The 16,982-nt window shown below is 42.2% G+C and overlaps 1 protein-coding gene across 2 annotated transcripts in view; it reads right to left on the bottom strand.

Moving 5' to 3' along the window:
* The window catches only part of stk32c (serine/threonine kinase 32C), a 106,606-nt gene that overhangs the window by 19,227 nt on the left and 70,397 nt on the right, over window positions 1-16,982 (bottom strand). For both annotated transcript variants that reach the window (XM_085297583.1, XM_085297585.1), the window contains exons 4-8: window positions 9,155-9,328; window positions 1,836-1,873; window positions 877-966; window positions 362-465; window positions 116-232 (exon numbers count right to left, since the gene is read on the bottom strand). In XM_085297583.1, coding sequence (XP_085153709.1) covers window positions 116-232; window positions 362-465; window positions 877-966; window positions 1,836-1,873; window positions 9,155-9,328 — 523 coding nt within the window. The remainder of the gene's footprint in view (window positions 1-115; window positions 233-361; window positions 466-876; window positions 967-1,835; window positions 1,874-9,154; window positions 9,329-16,982) is intronic.

Here is a 16,982-nt window from a genome sequence, read left to right as displayed (position 1 = left end):
TACAAAATAACACAAATTTTTTGGACATCAAACTGGTCCGTGGTGCAAAAAAGGATGGGGACCGCTGACTGAAGTGTAAGTGTAAGTTAATAATGCCCCATCGTCCTCCACTCACCTTCCTCAATAGTGAAACCAGATCCTTGGGCCAGGTTGGGCTGTACTGGACACTGACGGTACTGAAGAGCTGAATCAGCGATTCCACCGAGTTACTGGCGTGGATGTCATACGGCCTCTAGCAGAGAGACAAGGTGACAAAAGGAGGAAAAGCAGCAAGTTGAGGAAGAGAAAGACGAGCGAATGAATGGAGGCGAGCTCGTTCTTGCAGCCCGATAACATAAAAACTGCAATTTCAATGTCTCACCCATCCGCGCAGCACTTCGAAGACCGTCACCCCTAGTGACCACCAGTCTACTTCAAAGGCGTAGCCCGTCCCTCCACTCACAAAAGACTGGAAGATCTCTGGGGCTGAAAGCACAGCAGAGAGACACTGAAGAAAAAGCTTGTATAATGACAGCCTGTGCATGGAGCATTCCTTTGCAAAAATGTCATAAGAAAAGCACATTTTTCCTCGGCAATCGCATTATACAATAGTGGAACATTTGCCTCCCAATTTCACAAATCAACAGGATGTTTAATTTCTTTGATATCATTCACACACGCCTGTTTAGTGATAATGAGAGCGTAAAAATGTATTCAGAAATTGAAGGAACAGCGTCTGGCACCTTCTAGCAAATAGTTCTAGGAGCTTTAACTAACCGAGACAGTTAAATGGTACAACTGAGCATTTAAAATTACAAAGAAAAGAATAACTTAATTACGCTAGGCCCCCTTTTCTTGTAGCTTTCTTTTTCATGCACAGTATAAATGTTTAGTTACCCATGTAGGGCTTGGTTCCAGCTAAGGCCGTGGCTCGCTCTCCGTCTTTTATTATTGTTGCTATGTTGAAGTCCGTCAGGTGAGCGTGACCTGAGGAAACACGAAAATCCATCAACATTTTCTAAATAAACATCTGCGCTCACATCAAAAGGAAACATTTTCACATGTGACAAGAGAAGGAAACAAATGAGGACACAACGTTCCCTTTCAGTAAGCTGGAATGTGATATGCAAAGACAAAGTGTCCTCATTATTTTGTGTGTCAGTCCGATGTCCCCGACTCCTCTGACCTTCTTGGGGTCGTTTCTGGGGTGTCGTACTCGTCGCAGCGGATTGGGAACGTCACTGCCGTCTCTAAGGGTTATTTATTGTACAATTTCTGTTTTCCCCTGATGATCAAGCACTTTTCAGAATCCCTCCGTCAGCTTAAGCTGATAGAAGGATTTTGAGAAACACAAATGCACGACAGACATATTTATTGTATAGCTAGGAGGAGAAGTACAAAACACAGACGCACACACACAGGGAGGTACAGACAGCATTAGAATCACATGCAGTCGAAAAAAGAAACACAGCTTAAAGTCATCCAATGTGATAAGATAGTTAGGCTTTAAAGCTGCTGAATCCACTCCATCGATACGACACAGTCCTAACATTGCTGCTTTTAAATGACATGGAAATAGGAGGACCTGAGGAAACTGAATGTGTGCATATAGCAGGAATACATATAGTATAATCAGAATAAAACTCATTAAGAGCCATATGACAAAATATAACAGGTATCTGACAATAAATAAATAAATAAATAAACAATGCACAAAGAATACTGTGATATGCCCTTCAGACAGGTCTGTGGTCTAAATGTGCTCTTATACAACTACGATACATACTGAAGGCCTAAAAGTCCTGTTTTGTTTTACATCCTGTCTTATAAACAGAGCAAACTGTTCACACCCTTACCTTGTTCATCCAATAGGATATTGTCTGGCTTGACATCTCTAAAAAAGACAAAGAATACGTACACATTAAAACATGTTGATGCAAATATCAGTAGAGGATATTACTTGCATTTTAATAGCACATCACTGAGTTTCTGCTGTGTACAGGTAAACTGACCTACAGCTTTCTAAACCCCTATGGATAACATCACATAGACCTTCGGAGCATGTGGGTTATCGATGCCGCCTTTAAGCGTCTCCATTTGGATTTCTGTGGAAATGAAATGGAACCACTAGAGATTGGAAACATCTCCGCATGTGGCTCTGGGGCTGCAGATTTGAGACCTCTGATCTAAGCTATCCAATGGCACCGCAGCTTCAATTTAAACAGCCTCTTATTTATTCCTGGCTGATACAAAGATGCTGATGTGATCATAGTTGCAATCATCAAGCAAGTCTGAAGTTATCTAATGATTCTGTGAGCAGTTCAGGAAGTTTGAAAGATTTCCTACTATAAATGTTGGAAGGAATTAATCAGGGATAAATTAGCTGGAAAAACTCCATGATATAAGCTTGGCATGCGTCTCTTGCACAACTTGAGAATTTGAAAACAGCCTCACTCATACATCTCTCTTAAAAAAGAGAGTCTATTTCATTGTGGCCCTGGTGGTAGCTATTCTAGTCTAAAAAGACCTGTAATCATGCCAGCTCCAGTCATGTGCTGGATTTTATACAGCCTGAAATCAGAACTGAGAGGACACCCAGTAGACCCAGCTCCCCTTTAGACCATTTTACTATAAGTAAGGTAATTATGGACTCCTCCCCCTCCGAATATGGCCGAAAACATTTGCCAACCCTGGCGTCATTAACAAAAACAAAAACTGCAGTGTTCATGCTAGAGTTGTTAAAATGTGCGTTTCAAAATGTGCTTTATAAGTTGTTGTTATTAGTAAAAGTGTTCGTGAGTTTAAGCATTTGCTAACTGTCTAATCTGCTCCCATAACAGCACCTCCCATCATCATAGTTTGTGGTCAAGTGGGAAAGACCAGGATTGGACGTGTACAGTATGTGTAGATGCTAAAGCGTGTGGGAGGTGTTTTGAAGGCTGATGCATGTGTGAATTACATGTTTGAACAACATGATTTGGACATCTGTGTCAACAAGCAGAAAATTCCTTCATTCCCTGCATTTCGGAGCGCGTGAGAGCACACTCATAACTGATCCCCGGGAGAGGTTTGTCCAGAGGGACTAACAGGTCTGTCTGCACATGCTTATTACACTGAGCACCCAAGCCCTGGACATATCCAGGAGCGCGCACACACACACACACACACACACACACACACACACACACACACACACACACACACACACACACACACACAGCTTGACATTTTCCAGCCCTTCAAACACTCCACGGGCAATTAACAGAGCGCGCACAGCTTATTTAATTATGCCGTACATCATGCTGGTGTGGAGAATACATGCGGTCTACAGAGAGCATCTACATACCCCACAGGACACGTGTGTTCACGGTGACTGTGCGACTGACGTGAATATCTGCTAAAACTCGTAGAGGGGAGCGGAGGTGGTGGTGCTGCAGACTGATCCAGCAGAACAAAGCAGGAGGGAAAAGCATGCATGTTCACAGGAGGAATCCCTGCACCAGTGCCAGCTACAGCATCGTGCCACGCTGTTTGAAGTACGGAATTCACTTAATGTATTTTGCAGCAATCACAGAGACATCAGTCTAACATGAAGCTGCATGCCAAGTGATTTCTTATTTTGAACAGGAACAAAGCAATCCAGCGTGAGGTGATCTAACTTGCAGAGTGGATAAAAAAGGAGAGAAGAGAGAGAAGGGATTCTCCAATTCTACTTCCTTTCTTCTCACAGGACTAATTTTACCTCCTTGGGCATGGTGGCAGCTGACTGTTGCTAGGAGACCAGAGACCCCCCCCCCCTCTTTTTTTTTTCTTCAGTTGGTGCAACAAAATAATTGTAGAGTATTCTCCTGTCAAAAACTTCCAGGGTAGAAGAAACCTGTTGTGCTGGAGGAGGGCACTGATACAAAGGCACTAGATTACGGCACACACACTTGAATCAATGGCAGAAAACATGACGTTAAGAAGAGGACGAACAAAACACTGAAGCATTTTTTAGCTGCTATTTATAGCCACTTAAAATGTATGTGATGAAGATGCTTTGCCAACTATACAATGAGGGGAAAAACTCTGGCTTCACTTTCAGAAAACACTTGCCATCTCCGTGAGGCTGCCAGCAGAAGTGTAATGATGCATATCTACTGCAGACAGCCATGTCTGAGAACCTGAAGAGAGCCACAGATACATATCAAAGAAGCCGTACGCATACAGGAAGAGAATAGCACCGTCTCGCTTCACTTCGGCACATGCCCAGAAACTGTTTTCTGAATATTTGCTGAGGAATGACAAAACACAGCTTGAGGGGTTACCTAGTCACTCGGAGCATTGAATATCTACTAGCAACTAAGTGATAGGTGTCAAGCAAATCCTAAACAAGGCTTTACTGCTATAAGGTAACCTGCAGAGACCAGAGAAAGCCGCATCAAACGTCATCTTGTCAGTCTGAAACTTTTGACCCACTAGTTTTGTGTGCATCACAATGTATTAAAAATGAACTTTAGATTGCACGAGCAGGAGTTTTAAGCTCAGGCTCCGGCTTTAGCTGTATTGCACAGACCTGAAGGTGACAAACCTCTTTAGCTCTTAGTGAAAAAAAGCAAATTCAATAGCAAGTCAAACTATTCTTTTCCTTCCATATTCTTTTATGTTATTGTTAATTCTGCTCCTTAAAGGTGTTTTTATTTTTTATCACGATGCCAAATATGATGTATGCTTCAGTGTATCAGTGCATTTCAGCATTCAGACGCCTCACATTAATGCGCTACCTTTACTTTAAACCAAATCTTAGCACTAAAATGTTTATCATCTATGATTTGGGGGAATTGCTTTTTGTCCCCAAAAGGGAGGCAGGTCTGTACAGTGTGACTATATACACAGATTTATGTCCCCACAACATAAATAACACACACACACAAACATGCATATGGACACACACAGTTGCTGGAAGAAGACATGCAGCCCACATAAGGTTTTGAATAAGGTTCAAACAGTTTTTCAGCCATCTGTGGCTCTAAATCTGCAGCCTGCAGGGATGCATCTCTTTCACTGACTGGACTGCACGCACGCTTACAGCTGCGCTCAGCATATCTGGACAAAGAGCTGTGTTTACTGAGTCCACTGTGGATGAAGGATGGGGACAATTACAGAGAAACCCATATGACCCATCCTTAGGTGTGCAAAGTAAATAAAAACAGCGACTTCAGCGCCTTAAAAAAGGTTATAATCTGAGCTCACACCAAGAATCATGAGAAACTGAATATAAGATATATATTTGCTTGTGTATGGCTCATTTATGCTTGTTGTGTAGAATGTAAACTATGGTGTTTCACAAAAAAATAACAGAAAATGGCAACTTTAAAATGAGAGAAAAGACAGAGACTGCATCTGTGATATCAGCTGTCCATTTCTTTGGTTTTGGAGACCAGACATCACAGTCGCAGAGTAACTCTCACTGAAAATAACAAATCACACCATACTCCTGTTGCAGGGACACATAAAGCGGGCCTGGTTTAAAGCACAACCAGCTTTACTGCCCTTCTGGACACTAATGCTGAACATAACTTACAAAAAAAGCACTCCACAGAATTTTAAACTAGCCATCAAAACTATAATATAACTATATCTGACAACAGAACTGGACTTTTGAAAGCTTTCAAACTGAGGCACTGACTAAGTAGCTCTCACAGTAAAAGCTAGCTTGGACCACGGCTTTAAATCTAAATCTAAGTATATAAATGTACGCCATTCACTTTGTTTTAAGCCTTTCAGTCTAACGTGAAGGGTCTGGGTGGAAAATAAGGGGTTCAAAGCTCCGTATGACTCCACTTTATATCTCAGTCATAAAAGTAACGACTGAAATTTTAAATTTGATTTCTTTAACAAATGGGGGGCCAGGGTAATACAGCATAAAGTGGTTTTGAGTAACCTTGCTGCTACTGTTTGCACCAACTGTAAATGGGCGGCTGCTGTATCAATATGTTATATGTTATTAAATTTTAATTTCTCTTACAGGCCTCTGATAAAGTCAAAGCTGCACTAGGCTAAAACATAAAACAAAGTATTGCAGAATTTGAAGATGGACATCCTGCAGCTCTTCACTGCTCCAGGCCTCTTATAACTTCAGGGGGATTTTTAACACATTCTTTTACATTAAAATGATCTTCTTTTATTGCAATACTAAATTCTACTTTGTGCATTGAATATTTCTCTCTTTGTATTGCTTAAAAACTCTCCTGATCTAGTCTGAAAAGAGCTGTGATGGTCAAAGGCTGCTTAATGGATTAGATTTTCTGAAGCCTGAAAACAGACCAGGGGATGTAGAGGAGTCTGGTTTCCCCTCAGACCACTTAAACTGCAACATGCTGAAAGCAATAATAGATTTTGTTTTTTGTTGGACCACAAAACCCTGTTTCCAATCTGTGCTAAAGGGCAACATATATTCTCGGCCATACTGTGGCCATGAATATATAAATACATCAGATCTTGTGCAAAGGTGCTTTTTGTTGTAAGGTAAAGACACGACAATAATACAGAGAAAACTCCAACAATCAGACGACCCCCTATGAGTAATTACTTGGTGACAGTGGGAAAGAAAAACTCCCTTTTAACAGGAAGAGCCCTCCCTGAACCAGGGACAGGGAATACGATTCAAAACCGTAAGATCCAAGTGGAAGGAGATGAGGAAGATAAATGTTGGGTCAAAAATATCCATCCTCAAACAAATGAGTCACATTTAAAACCTGGAGATAAACATATAATGCAAAGAAAGGGGCTGTGACTTTTTATGTTTAACCTTTCAGAGCAGAAAACAACACTCACTGGTGTTTAAGAGCGATGTGAGGCTCGACTCCTCACATTCAAAAATAACTGGAAATACTGCTGCAACGTGCAGAAGCACAACACAATGAAACAAAACCTCTTGAATACTGAAAGTTACAGACACAACCTTGAGCTGATCTTCGGTGTTTTTTTCCCCACACAGGGGAAATTCTAGTTCGCTGTATCCAGTTAAGCTACGTGTTCTCGCTGGCTGGCCCTGCAGCATCTAATGTATTTGGAAAGCATTGCAAACGCGTCTTATGGGTGTATTTGGGAGTTTAATGCGTCTGTCTCTCTCGGGTAAACACGCTGTGAATCAAAACCCAGAAGGCATGACATCCAATGTCACGCTGGAAATGAAATGTTTTTATTTTCTTCAAGGCAAAAACTGGAGTGTCTGGGACACTGGTCAATTTATTCTTCTTTCAGTTCAGAGGACAAAAAAAGTCGCATACAATAGTAAACAGCAGTATATAAAATATAGTCATAAGCATTTTTACAATGTCATATTTTTGTACCTTTGTACACCACCACAGTGGATTATACATCAAACAATAACGATGTGATTGAAGTGCAGACTTTCTGCTTTTATTCAAGGGTTTTAAAAAAGGCACCAAACTAACTGTTTAGGAATTACAGCTGTTTTTATACACAGTCTCCCGTTTGTTTGTGGTTTCTGCCTGGTGCTGTGCTTTACAGCAGAGAGTGACTTTATATTGTGGGTCACATACAGCCCACTATGACCTAAAACTGGTGGGACCAGTGAAACTCCCCTTTCTGTCAGTGTAAAGTTTAGCTACACATTTATCCCCTGAGACATCTTATTATTCAATTTAATTTAATTCAATTTTATTTATATAGCACAAATGACCCAACAGTAGTCACATTAAATCCCTTTATATTAAAACATATAATATAAAGTAATATAAGAAATCAAAGGCCATTTTTAAGAAATGTTCCTGTAATAATTGAATGAAATCTGTCAGAACGACTCTTTGGGCTCAAATTGTAAGAATTTAAAATTTATTTATTTTCCACTGTGGGAAAAAAATAAATGAAAAAAGCAGAAATAATAGATGGGGAAAAGAGGATTTTTTCCCCCACACTGTCATTTAATTGTTTATCTATTACTTATCTACTTTGGTGTAGCATGAATGGCCATCTTTATCAGTTGGAAAAGCTGTAACACTCATGAAAATACAGTTAAAAACTCTGCCCCACTTCACATTTTCCAAAGCTGTCCAGTGCGAGTCCTCACTGGGCCAATTCTGGCCCCCAGGTCTTATGTTTGACACCTTTGCTCTATAGCAGAGGTGGAGAAGCCCAGGCCTGGTGTCCTGCAGGTTTTAGATCTCACCCTGGATCAACACACCTGAATCAAATGACTAGTTCATCACCAGGCCTCTGAGAACAAGACATGTTGAGGAGGTAGTTTAGCCATTTAAATCAGCTGTGTTGGATCAAGGACACATCTAAAACCTGCAGGACACCGGCCCCTGAGGCCAGGAGTTCCTCACCCCTGCTCTATAGGGTTGGGATCAGGTGACTGACTTGGCCAGTGAATAATATCCAATTTCTTTGCCTCAAGAAACTCTTGGATTGCTTTTGCGGTATGCTTTGGGTCACCATCCATTTACACTGTGAAGCATCGTCCAGCCGTGCTGCTTCTATCAGCAGTCACATTATCAATAAACATTAGTGAGCAGGTTGCACAGGCAGGCATACACGCCAGTGGAACAACACTGACTCCACAGTGTTTGATAGATAATGTGGTATGCGTCAGATCATGATCTGTTCCATAATTCGTCATGGAATAATGAGGAAACAGACCTCATCTGGCTGTGGGACTGATTGAAAGTCAACTTTCCAAAAATATTTTGAGCCTCTGAAAACAGGAGACTTTGAATTCCTGAGCATTTAATTCAATACTTTTGTTCAACCCTCTGAATTAAAGTTGAAGGTCTGCACTTTAATCACATCCCACCTGTTTTAATTAAAATCTACTGCAAAATCACAAAATGTCTAATTTCCTAAATAATTATAGACCCAACTGTGCACACTTAGGCCTTTTTTACTTGACTTTGTCTGCTGGACATATTTGCATTTCTCTATGCACATAGATATGTTTGTTATTTCCACCTCCAAAACCTTTACTCCACTGCAATCTTGCAGTTCTATGCAGAAAAAAAAGGGTGCAGCTTTAACTTTGCTTTACGAAACAACCTTCAGAAGGGTTTGAAGGGCAAATTTATGAAAGAGTTTTCCATATAAAAGAACACTTCATGCACTGTTTATAGCCATAGACTTTTCAACAGCTTGAAAGCTGCTGGAGGCCTTGAAATGAAATGAAAAGAAATACCTATGGATGATGTGCTGGCTCTGCAGGTAGTCCAGCGCCAGCGTCATCTCACAGAGGTAGAGTCTAACTGCGTCCTCGCTGAACTGGACGTTCTGCTGCAGGTGGTAGCGGAGGTCTCCTCCCAGCAGGAGGTCCACAACCATGAACATATCCTCCTCGTCCTGGAACGAGTACCTGGGTGCAGTGGGATGAGACGGCCCTCAGTCACAGCCCAGTGTGGGAAAACACATGCTGCGCAAACAACCGCAAAGACTGAGCACACAAGACCGCAAACATGCTCAGTATGCTTTTCATGCAGGACACAGAGTGCGTTACATGTGCAAATATTATCAGACACACGCATGCTGATGAGAAGCACGAAGGGTCGGCGGACGAATCTGCACAGAAGCAAATGCAAACATGCACAAATATGGCACATGCACACCTCACAGCCACAACATAATATCCATGCCAGCTGTCGGACAGAATGCAAAAACAGAGGACGTCACTGTCACATCAAAGCTCGACAATAACTTAGCTCGTCACCTGCTACACATTTTTTGTCAATCAGGCTTACTGGTCATGCACAACAAATTAAAACACAGCCTCTTAGTGATCCAGGTGGGGATTTGTAACAGTCCACTCCACAAATTCAGCTTCAAAACATTAAGCCACACCGGTGAACACAAATGTTTTTGTACAACAGAATCTAATCTCTCATCTGAGAAAAATAAAAGCAGAATAATATCTTAATAGACCCGGAGAGGAGGGACAACACACCAATCCGTGGTGACTCCTTCCATCAAACTTGGCTTAATGTGGTTGCCGCTGAGCCAATTCTTTACTTTCCCATTAAAGTTCTGATGCTGTGGCGATACCATTTCTTTTTATAGCTCACAGGTTCCCTCTGTATCTTTGGGCTTGGCTGTGAACACTCATTGGGGGTGGGGGCATTCTGATTGCTCCTATTCAGGTGCAATTTCCTGCTGCTCCGTGAGAGAGAAAGGGAGTTTGCTGCAGAGGCTGAAATCATTCAATCTTATCCACAGAAGGAAAAACCCATTTGCAGAACTGCTGGCTTTTTCTCTTCTCCTTAAAACACCACACGATTAACTGATGAATCACCCTCGACATTCATGTGATAGGATAAATAAAAAAAAAATAAAAAAAAGAAGAGGTGCTGCAAAACAGGGCAAAGAAAGTTTCCAATACACTTCCGTGCCACTGCAGCCTGCACTCAATAGGAAACGACAGCAGAGCCACCCTACATCATGCACAGCACACAAAGCTGCCCTGACCTGTTTAAGATTAAACTCCCCAAAACAAACAAAAAAACTAATATTGGCCTCAGCAGATGGCCAGCCCTAGGATGTTGTTTGCTTTTGGCAGGGGTTCCACACTGTCACCTTTTTATCACCTCATTGTCACAGCCCGATTCCTCAAACCCAGTTGACACACGAGCGTCCGCTGAGGTGGCACTCGCTATCTCAGCGTACCACAAAACTTTCAGCTTCCCTCGTCCACCGCTTAAATATCAGGGCTCCTGAGAGAGAGAGAGCGAGACTGCAGAGGCTTGGACTGCTTGTCATTTCCTTCCCCGCTTTCACTGAGGTGACACGGAGATGTCAGATACAGGCTGACAACTGGAGCATATGAAAAGCTCCAGCACTGACAAGCCTTGTCACCTTTAAGACTCTCACAAAGCACGGGATGGAGAAGAAACACAAACAGTTTTCTCTCTCTTTTTCGTTAAGGGGGGCTTTGCTCCAAATAAACACAGTGTGAAATCCACAAATTCGGCAGTTCTGACACTTTAAATAAAAGCTTCTCCTGCTGTGAAATATGATCTGAGCTACCCTGGAAAGGAAAGTGAGGTGTATTAGTTGAAGAGCACTTGTCTGAAGAGAGTATTTGAAGACATCCATCCTTCCAATTTCCTTTCTGGCACTTGCTCCGGTCTTGGTCGCAGTGGTGGCAGCTTAAGGGGTGAGGACGCGCCAGCCAAAGTGCCGATAGTGTTTGTGACTTTGCAAAAGGAAAATCCAAACAGGCGCGCCAGCTTCACAGAGCGATCGCCCTGCTGTAGAGAAGAGAGGAAACTATGTAGGGCTTGAATATTTCGCCTGCTTCATTCAACTACTTCTATTTATTTTTATGCGTCAAAACCGAGACTGCGTTAAAGGACAGAGAGTTTTGAAGTCGACTTGGGCGCCTTGAGCTAATATTTTTGCACAAGATGCAGTTATTTGATCGAATGTTCACACAAAAAACAAATTTAGATTTGGGAACCTTTAACTCTTTCATATTTGTCTTGGAGACATTCACTGTAATATAGCTACGGTCAACATAATGTTTAACCACTAATCTCATTTTATGTGCTTCTGCTGCACTTGAGATGAGGATAATTTATTGAGCGCCGCTCTCCTAATGAGCACAGAGGAATTGCTGCACAAACCCTCGAGTATGAATGAATGCCTAGCAGTTATTTGGGAGAAGAGTCTAGGGAGAGCCATGACTGTCCAAAACCACGAGGAAGGACATGCTGGAAATGGCCGGGACAGGACTAGGTTGCCACGATTGCGGGGACTAAGAGAAGAAGGTTAGCCGGCTGGAAGGAGTACAAGGAACAGGCTGAAATAATCAGGCCACAATGACAAATGAGCCCGGGGAGGCAGGGAGGAGAGAGGGAAATAGAGAGACAGTGGAATGAGTTTTGAGGAAAAAGCTAGAGTGAGGCAAGAGCTTGTGATTCTGTTGGCTCTAACCGCTCTACAAAGTTTCGATGGCCTACATAAAGTTGATGATAGAGATGGCTCAAACTGGCCGTGTGGTTCAGTCACAAGACTTTTGCATGGTCCTTTGAGGATTCCAATGGTGTGAGTGAGCACTGCCTCCAACAACTCACCTTAAGACAAAACACCTCCACTGGCCTGCTTTCACAAGGTACACTTTAAATCCTATGCCCTAAAAAAAAAGTTCTTCTTTAAGAGTAGTGTGTGTAGGGCACTTTGAACAAAAGTCCCAAGTCCTTTAGTGCTGGCAAGTCTAGGACGAAATAACCTTACCGACCGCAGTAAATGCTCATCATCCAGTTTTCTTTGGGCCACATTTGGCCTTGACTTATAACTTTGAGTCAGGTTGAGTCTGGCTGCCTCAACTGAACCAAATGTCAACCTTATATGAGCCAGATGTCAGATGTGTTGTGGCATTTTGGTCAGATCTGGCCCACAGATGACTTGTCGTTACCTACATCTAGTCCAGCTTATCACTTACAGTCAGATATAATTATTATACTTGTAGAAATCTATATTCAACCCGACCACATTACGGCAAGACCACAAAACACTCGGCAGAACTGAGGCATAAGTGCCAAAAGTAGCCCAGAATAGGCCCAGATGTGTCTGAGTCTGCATATTGCCTGGAAGCATGCTTTATTAAATATGGCTCAGCCGCACCAATGTGACCACTTTCAATACAAAGTGATTGCAGAGGACACCTGTGGGGAGGCAGCCTGCCTTCCAACAACCATGACCCCACTCAAACCGACTGTAGTCACACAGACTGGCGAAGGATTGCAGACACACTGCAATCAATCTGAGTCAGTCTATGCTGATAAGAACTTGTCTGTTAAGCGTCTCTTTGCAATAGGGGATTCAACTCAATTTGCTTGTATTCTGATTATATTCCTATATAAAAGCAGGGTTGCTGAGCACCCATGCAATTTTGCAGTTAATCTTATTGCTGTTTTCTTACTGTCTTGATGCGCCGAAGTCGCTTTGAAGAAAGAAACTGACTGCAAGTGGCTGCGAGCCTAGTCCCCATCTTCAAAGCAACCATTTCAAAGACAACAAGACTGTAAGCACGCGGTTGCAGCAGTCTCCGACCACTGCTGTTTCTCGTGTTACTGTAGCATTAGAGAAAAGATCTCGCAGTTCGTCTTTTATGATGATGATTTAAAGACTAAAGCCCCTCATAGGGCTTGTTATAACTGCTGACTGGAGGTGTAGAGGCTAATTTGTTCCATGGCCTCCCGAGGCCTTGTTCCATCCAGGTCTGCAATCAATATTCCTAATGGAGGCCGAACAGGAGAGAGCACATCCATCCTCGGAGCTGCTCTCGCTTGCTTTATATGACTCTGATGGAGGGAAGGATGCATGAGGCAAAACACTTCACGCAGCTGCTCCAGATGACTCACCCTTGTTTTGATTTTTCAACCTTTTACATTCTTCGAGATGATCCCAAGAGAGTGGGGAAGCTCTTTGACAACAGTTGCCGTGATGTACGTCCATTTGGTCACTGGTGCATCTCCTTAAGGGAGAATTGGTTGGAGCATTAAAGGGAAAACCAAACATTTACTATGATGTACAGACCAGGGGATCAAATTCCTTTCTGCACCCTACTGTTAGTTATTCTCTGCTTCAGGGTGGGGACCCCTGCACTCTGGAGTTTCCAACATTGCGAGTAAAAGAGGAAGTCGGCATCTTCTCACGGTTTGCAAATCCTTACAAGGATTTATGTGGATTTGGAGTGTGCAGCAGATGATAGTTAATTTTTCCTCCTTTAAGGTAATCCATTCAGCGTACCCTTGACTCCTACACATCATTTCTATGCGGCGAGGGAATGGTCGCAGCAATTACTGTGGGCTGCAAACTTGACATCCGCCCAGCTTAAAGCAGTCTTCCCCCGGCTGATGGGATTCAGTGTGGGCTTTCAGAAGACCACTTCTTAATGAATTTCTTGTGATGCTACGGACGGAGCGGTTCAAACGCACAGGAGAATTCAACGACGTCTCAATGAAAGCGAAACCTCCATTTCCTGACGCAGCGTGCCAGGCTGTGTAGGTATCAGCTGGAGGAAACCTAACAAATCCTTATATTATGCACATCTCTCTTTTTTTGACAAAACAACCTCCTGTCTTCATAATAATCCCCCTCCTCCTCCTCCTCTCTGTGTGATTGTGGAAGTCATCTTCATCTGACAGGCGTTTGGTGGATTTTCCTGCGTTTTTTAAGACTATCTGTTTGCCTCCCTCCTGGCACAGTATCAATAAAAGCACTCCTGTGAAGCTTATCAAAACAGGCGTTTCTTGTAAGCTGGATCTGTTTGTGTGTTTGTTTTTTAAAAATAGGCATTTCCCAAAATGCCCTCAGCTGCTCTATCACATATGCATTATTAAAGCACCGAAGTGCCCAAATTCCAAGGACCAGAAATCGTATGGTTCTGTTTGATAAGCCTATGGATACCAGCAACTGTCTGATCAGCCTACCCACACAGGGAACCAATTATTTTCTTAGCTATACAGTAAGGTGGGAGACGGGAAGATGAGGCAGACGTCTCATCGGTCCTCTCTCATTACCTGCCTGGCTGAGATGTTGCATCACGCAGCAGCTAAATGGAGCAGTTTATCCGATGCATACAGGTGCATCGCAAAACAATCCTGTCACGCACAGATGCTCACAAAGCGTCTGGTAAACTGGGACAGAAATAAACTTGCGATAGAGACTCAAGCAGTAGATTGATTTGCTTTATGTGTCACTGTGTTCTCACATCCAGCTTTCAGGGAAATATCTGAACTTTCTTGTGATTAGACGTTTCCGTCAGTCCAGCGTAAATCCAACTGCTTATTAAGGAAGGAACTAAACAAACCTGTATTTGAAGTAATCTTCTGAATACAGGTTTGCAAGAAAACACCTCTCTCGCTCTCTAAGCGTCAGAGACGTCTGCAAACCTGAACGCTTGAAAACATCAACGCAGCTGCTTAAGTTCAGGGTAACAGCTGCATCCAGACATATTTACACATATCTGCCTGTCATATCATCTAACAGCAATGGCAACAGCCTGTTGACAAAGTACTCCTGCCTTCTGGATCCCTCACTGTTACACCTTTGTTTGTCTGTCTGTTACTGCACTTAGACAAAAGTTAGACTGCCTGAAACATTTCATGGCATTATTAGATTTCAACACATCACAAAAACAACTTAAAATGCTCAAACGGTAACACTGCATTCAAGAATCCCTATTGATCCAACCAACAGTCATCATTGGAACTTCTTTCCAAGAGTGACTTGACAAAAATAAGTCAGACGACTGTAATTTTAGTTCGTGGGCCAGATACAGTCTCATCTCATAAATGGGTCAGACCATATAACACATAACAGCTCTTTTTAAAGCAAGCTGAAATCATAGGTCAAGTGAAAGATCCTCCTCCTTTAAAGATCTGACAATTTGTTGGCTCAAGACTTTAGTGTGAAACTCTTGAGCCAACCCTCATATCTTCATATTTTGCTTCCAAGAAGCCAGACTTTCTTAGCAATAGTTCTTCAGGCTTCCTGAAGGTCATTTTAAGTGTTTCACCATTTTTTCCAGCAACATTTTTATTTCTTCCTATTATTATTGTTTTGTTAAGCCAATTAACACTGAGCTGTGAATCATTTATTATAAAAAAGACAGATAAACCACTGTTATGTCTACACATAACAGACAACTTGGCAAATAACCGATTTGAGACATGGTCTCAGTGAAATGTTGGCTGTCAAGAAGCCATTTTTAATGAAGAGAAACAGGGAGAAAAGACTGAGGTATGTCAAATTACACAAGGATTACTCTGATAGTCAGTGGCAACAGTTCTTATGGAGTGATGATTCAAAATTTGACATTTCTGGTTCAAACTGCTGTCAACATGTATGGAGCAGTGTCTACAGCCATGGTAAAACAGCGGAGGCTCTGTCATGGTTTGGGCCTTCGTTTCGGCCTGTACCGTTTTCTCCAAAAGCTGATGAACGCAGAAAAATCCCATCAGATTTTGATCCACTATGTACCATCTGGAAAACATCTGACTGGCAACAGCTTTATTTTGCAGCATGACGATGATCCCAAACAACTGCCAATGCAGTAAAAGCATACCTGGAAACGCACACTGGAACTTTATCAGCCATAGATCGGCTGTTCCAGAGGATTCTGACAGAGAACGGAAACAAAAGGCGGCCAACATCCAAAGAAGAGCTTTGAATGTCCTTCGGGAAGCCTGGAAAACTATTCCCGAAGACTACTTAAAGAAATTAGAAGAGAGCTGCCTAAGAGAGTTCACGTGGTGTTTTAAAATAAAGGTGATGATAGGACCAAACTGTGCAAACTCTTTTTCCTCTTAATTGCCCCTTGGGGATAAATAAAGTCTCTCTGATTCTGATTCATTATATTTACATGCGTTTCAATAAATCTGGACCCATTTCCTGTTTTCCTCACAAAACAAAGAAATGGGGGGCGGCACGATCCTGTATTCTCCTCATTTAATGACTAATCCATTTATAAAACAGATAATGAGCGGCCCGAGCTTAGCAAGTCCAATTTCAGCAGCGTGGCTCAGTTTTTTCAGCTTCATTAAAGCTGCTCTCATTACATGTACTTTACAATTTACAGATCACAGCTGAAAAGCACCAAAAATTCACATGTACGTTTTTGTAACTGAGCAGCAACATTTACATGTTTATTATTCAAATCGCTCGTCTCGATTTACAAACACTTTATTGTTTTTGGCATAATCACAAATGAATTCTCAACACATTTTATTGGAGCTATTAATGACCTCCCTGCAATTTTCACTAATGTTTCCAGTGGAACTCGTGTTTGAGTCTCAGGGTGTAGAGTAACTAAGACTACTGCTCTTGATTATATTTTAATATGCGTGGAAGTGACAAAGCTCAATTGGCTTCCATTAATTAGGAGCAGAGGCAGAAACTCCTCGCAGATGAAACACAAACCGTCCGCTTGCACGGATACCGCTACAGGTCTGCAAAATCTGTTTACAAAATCATCCTCAACGTCCTAAAATAACACGTGTCAAAGATAATGG

The sequence above is a fragment of the Mchenga conophoros genome, linkage group LG13, assembly GCF_057382185.1.
Source record: "Mchenga conophoros isolate Kocher_MC1m ecotype Shallow Benthic linkage group LG13, M_conophoros_male_GT1.1, whole genome shotgun sequence".
Taxonomy (NCBI): Eukaryota; Metazoa; Chordata; class Actinopteri; order Cichliformes; family Cichlidae; genus Mchenga; species Mchenga conophoros.
Note: the sequence above shows the minus strand (reverse complement) of the source record. Positions and strands in the feature narration are given on the sequence as shown.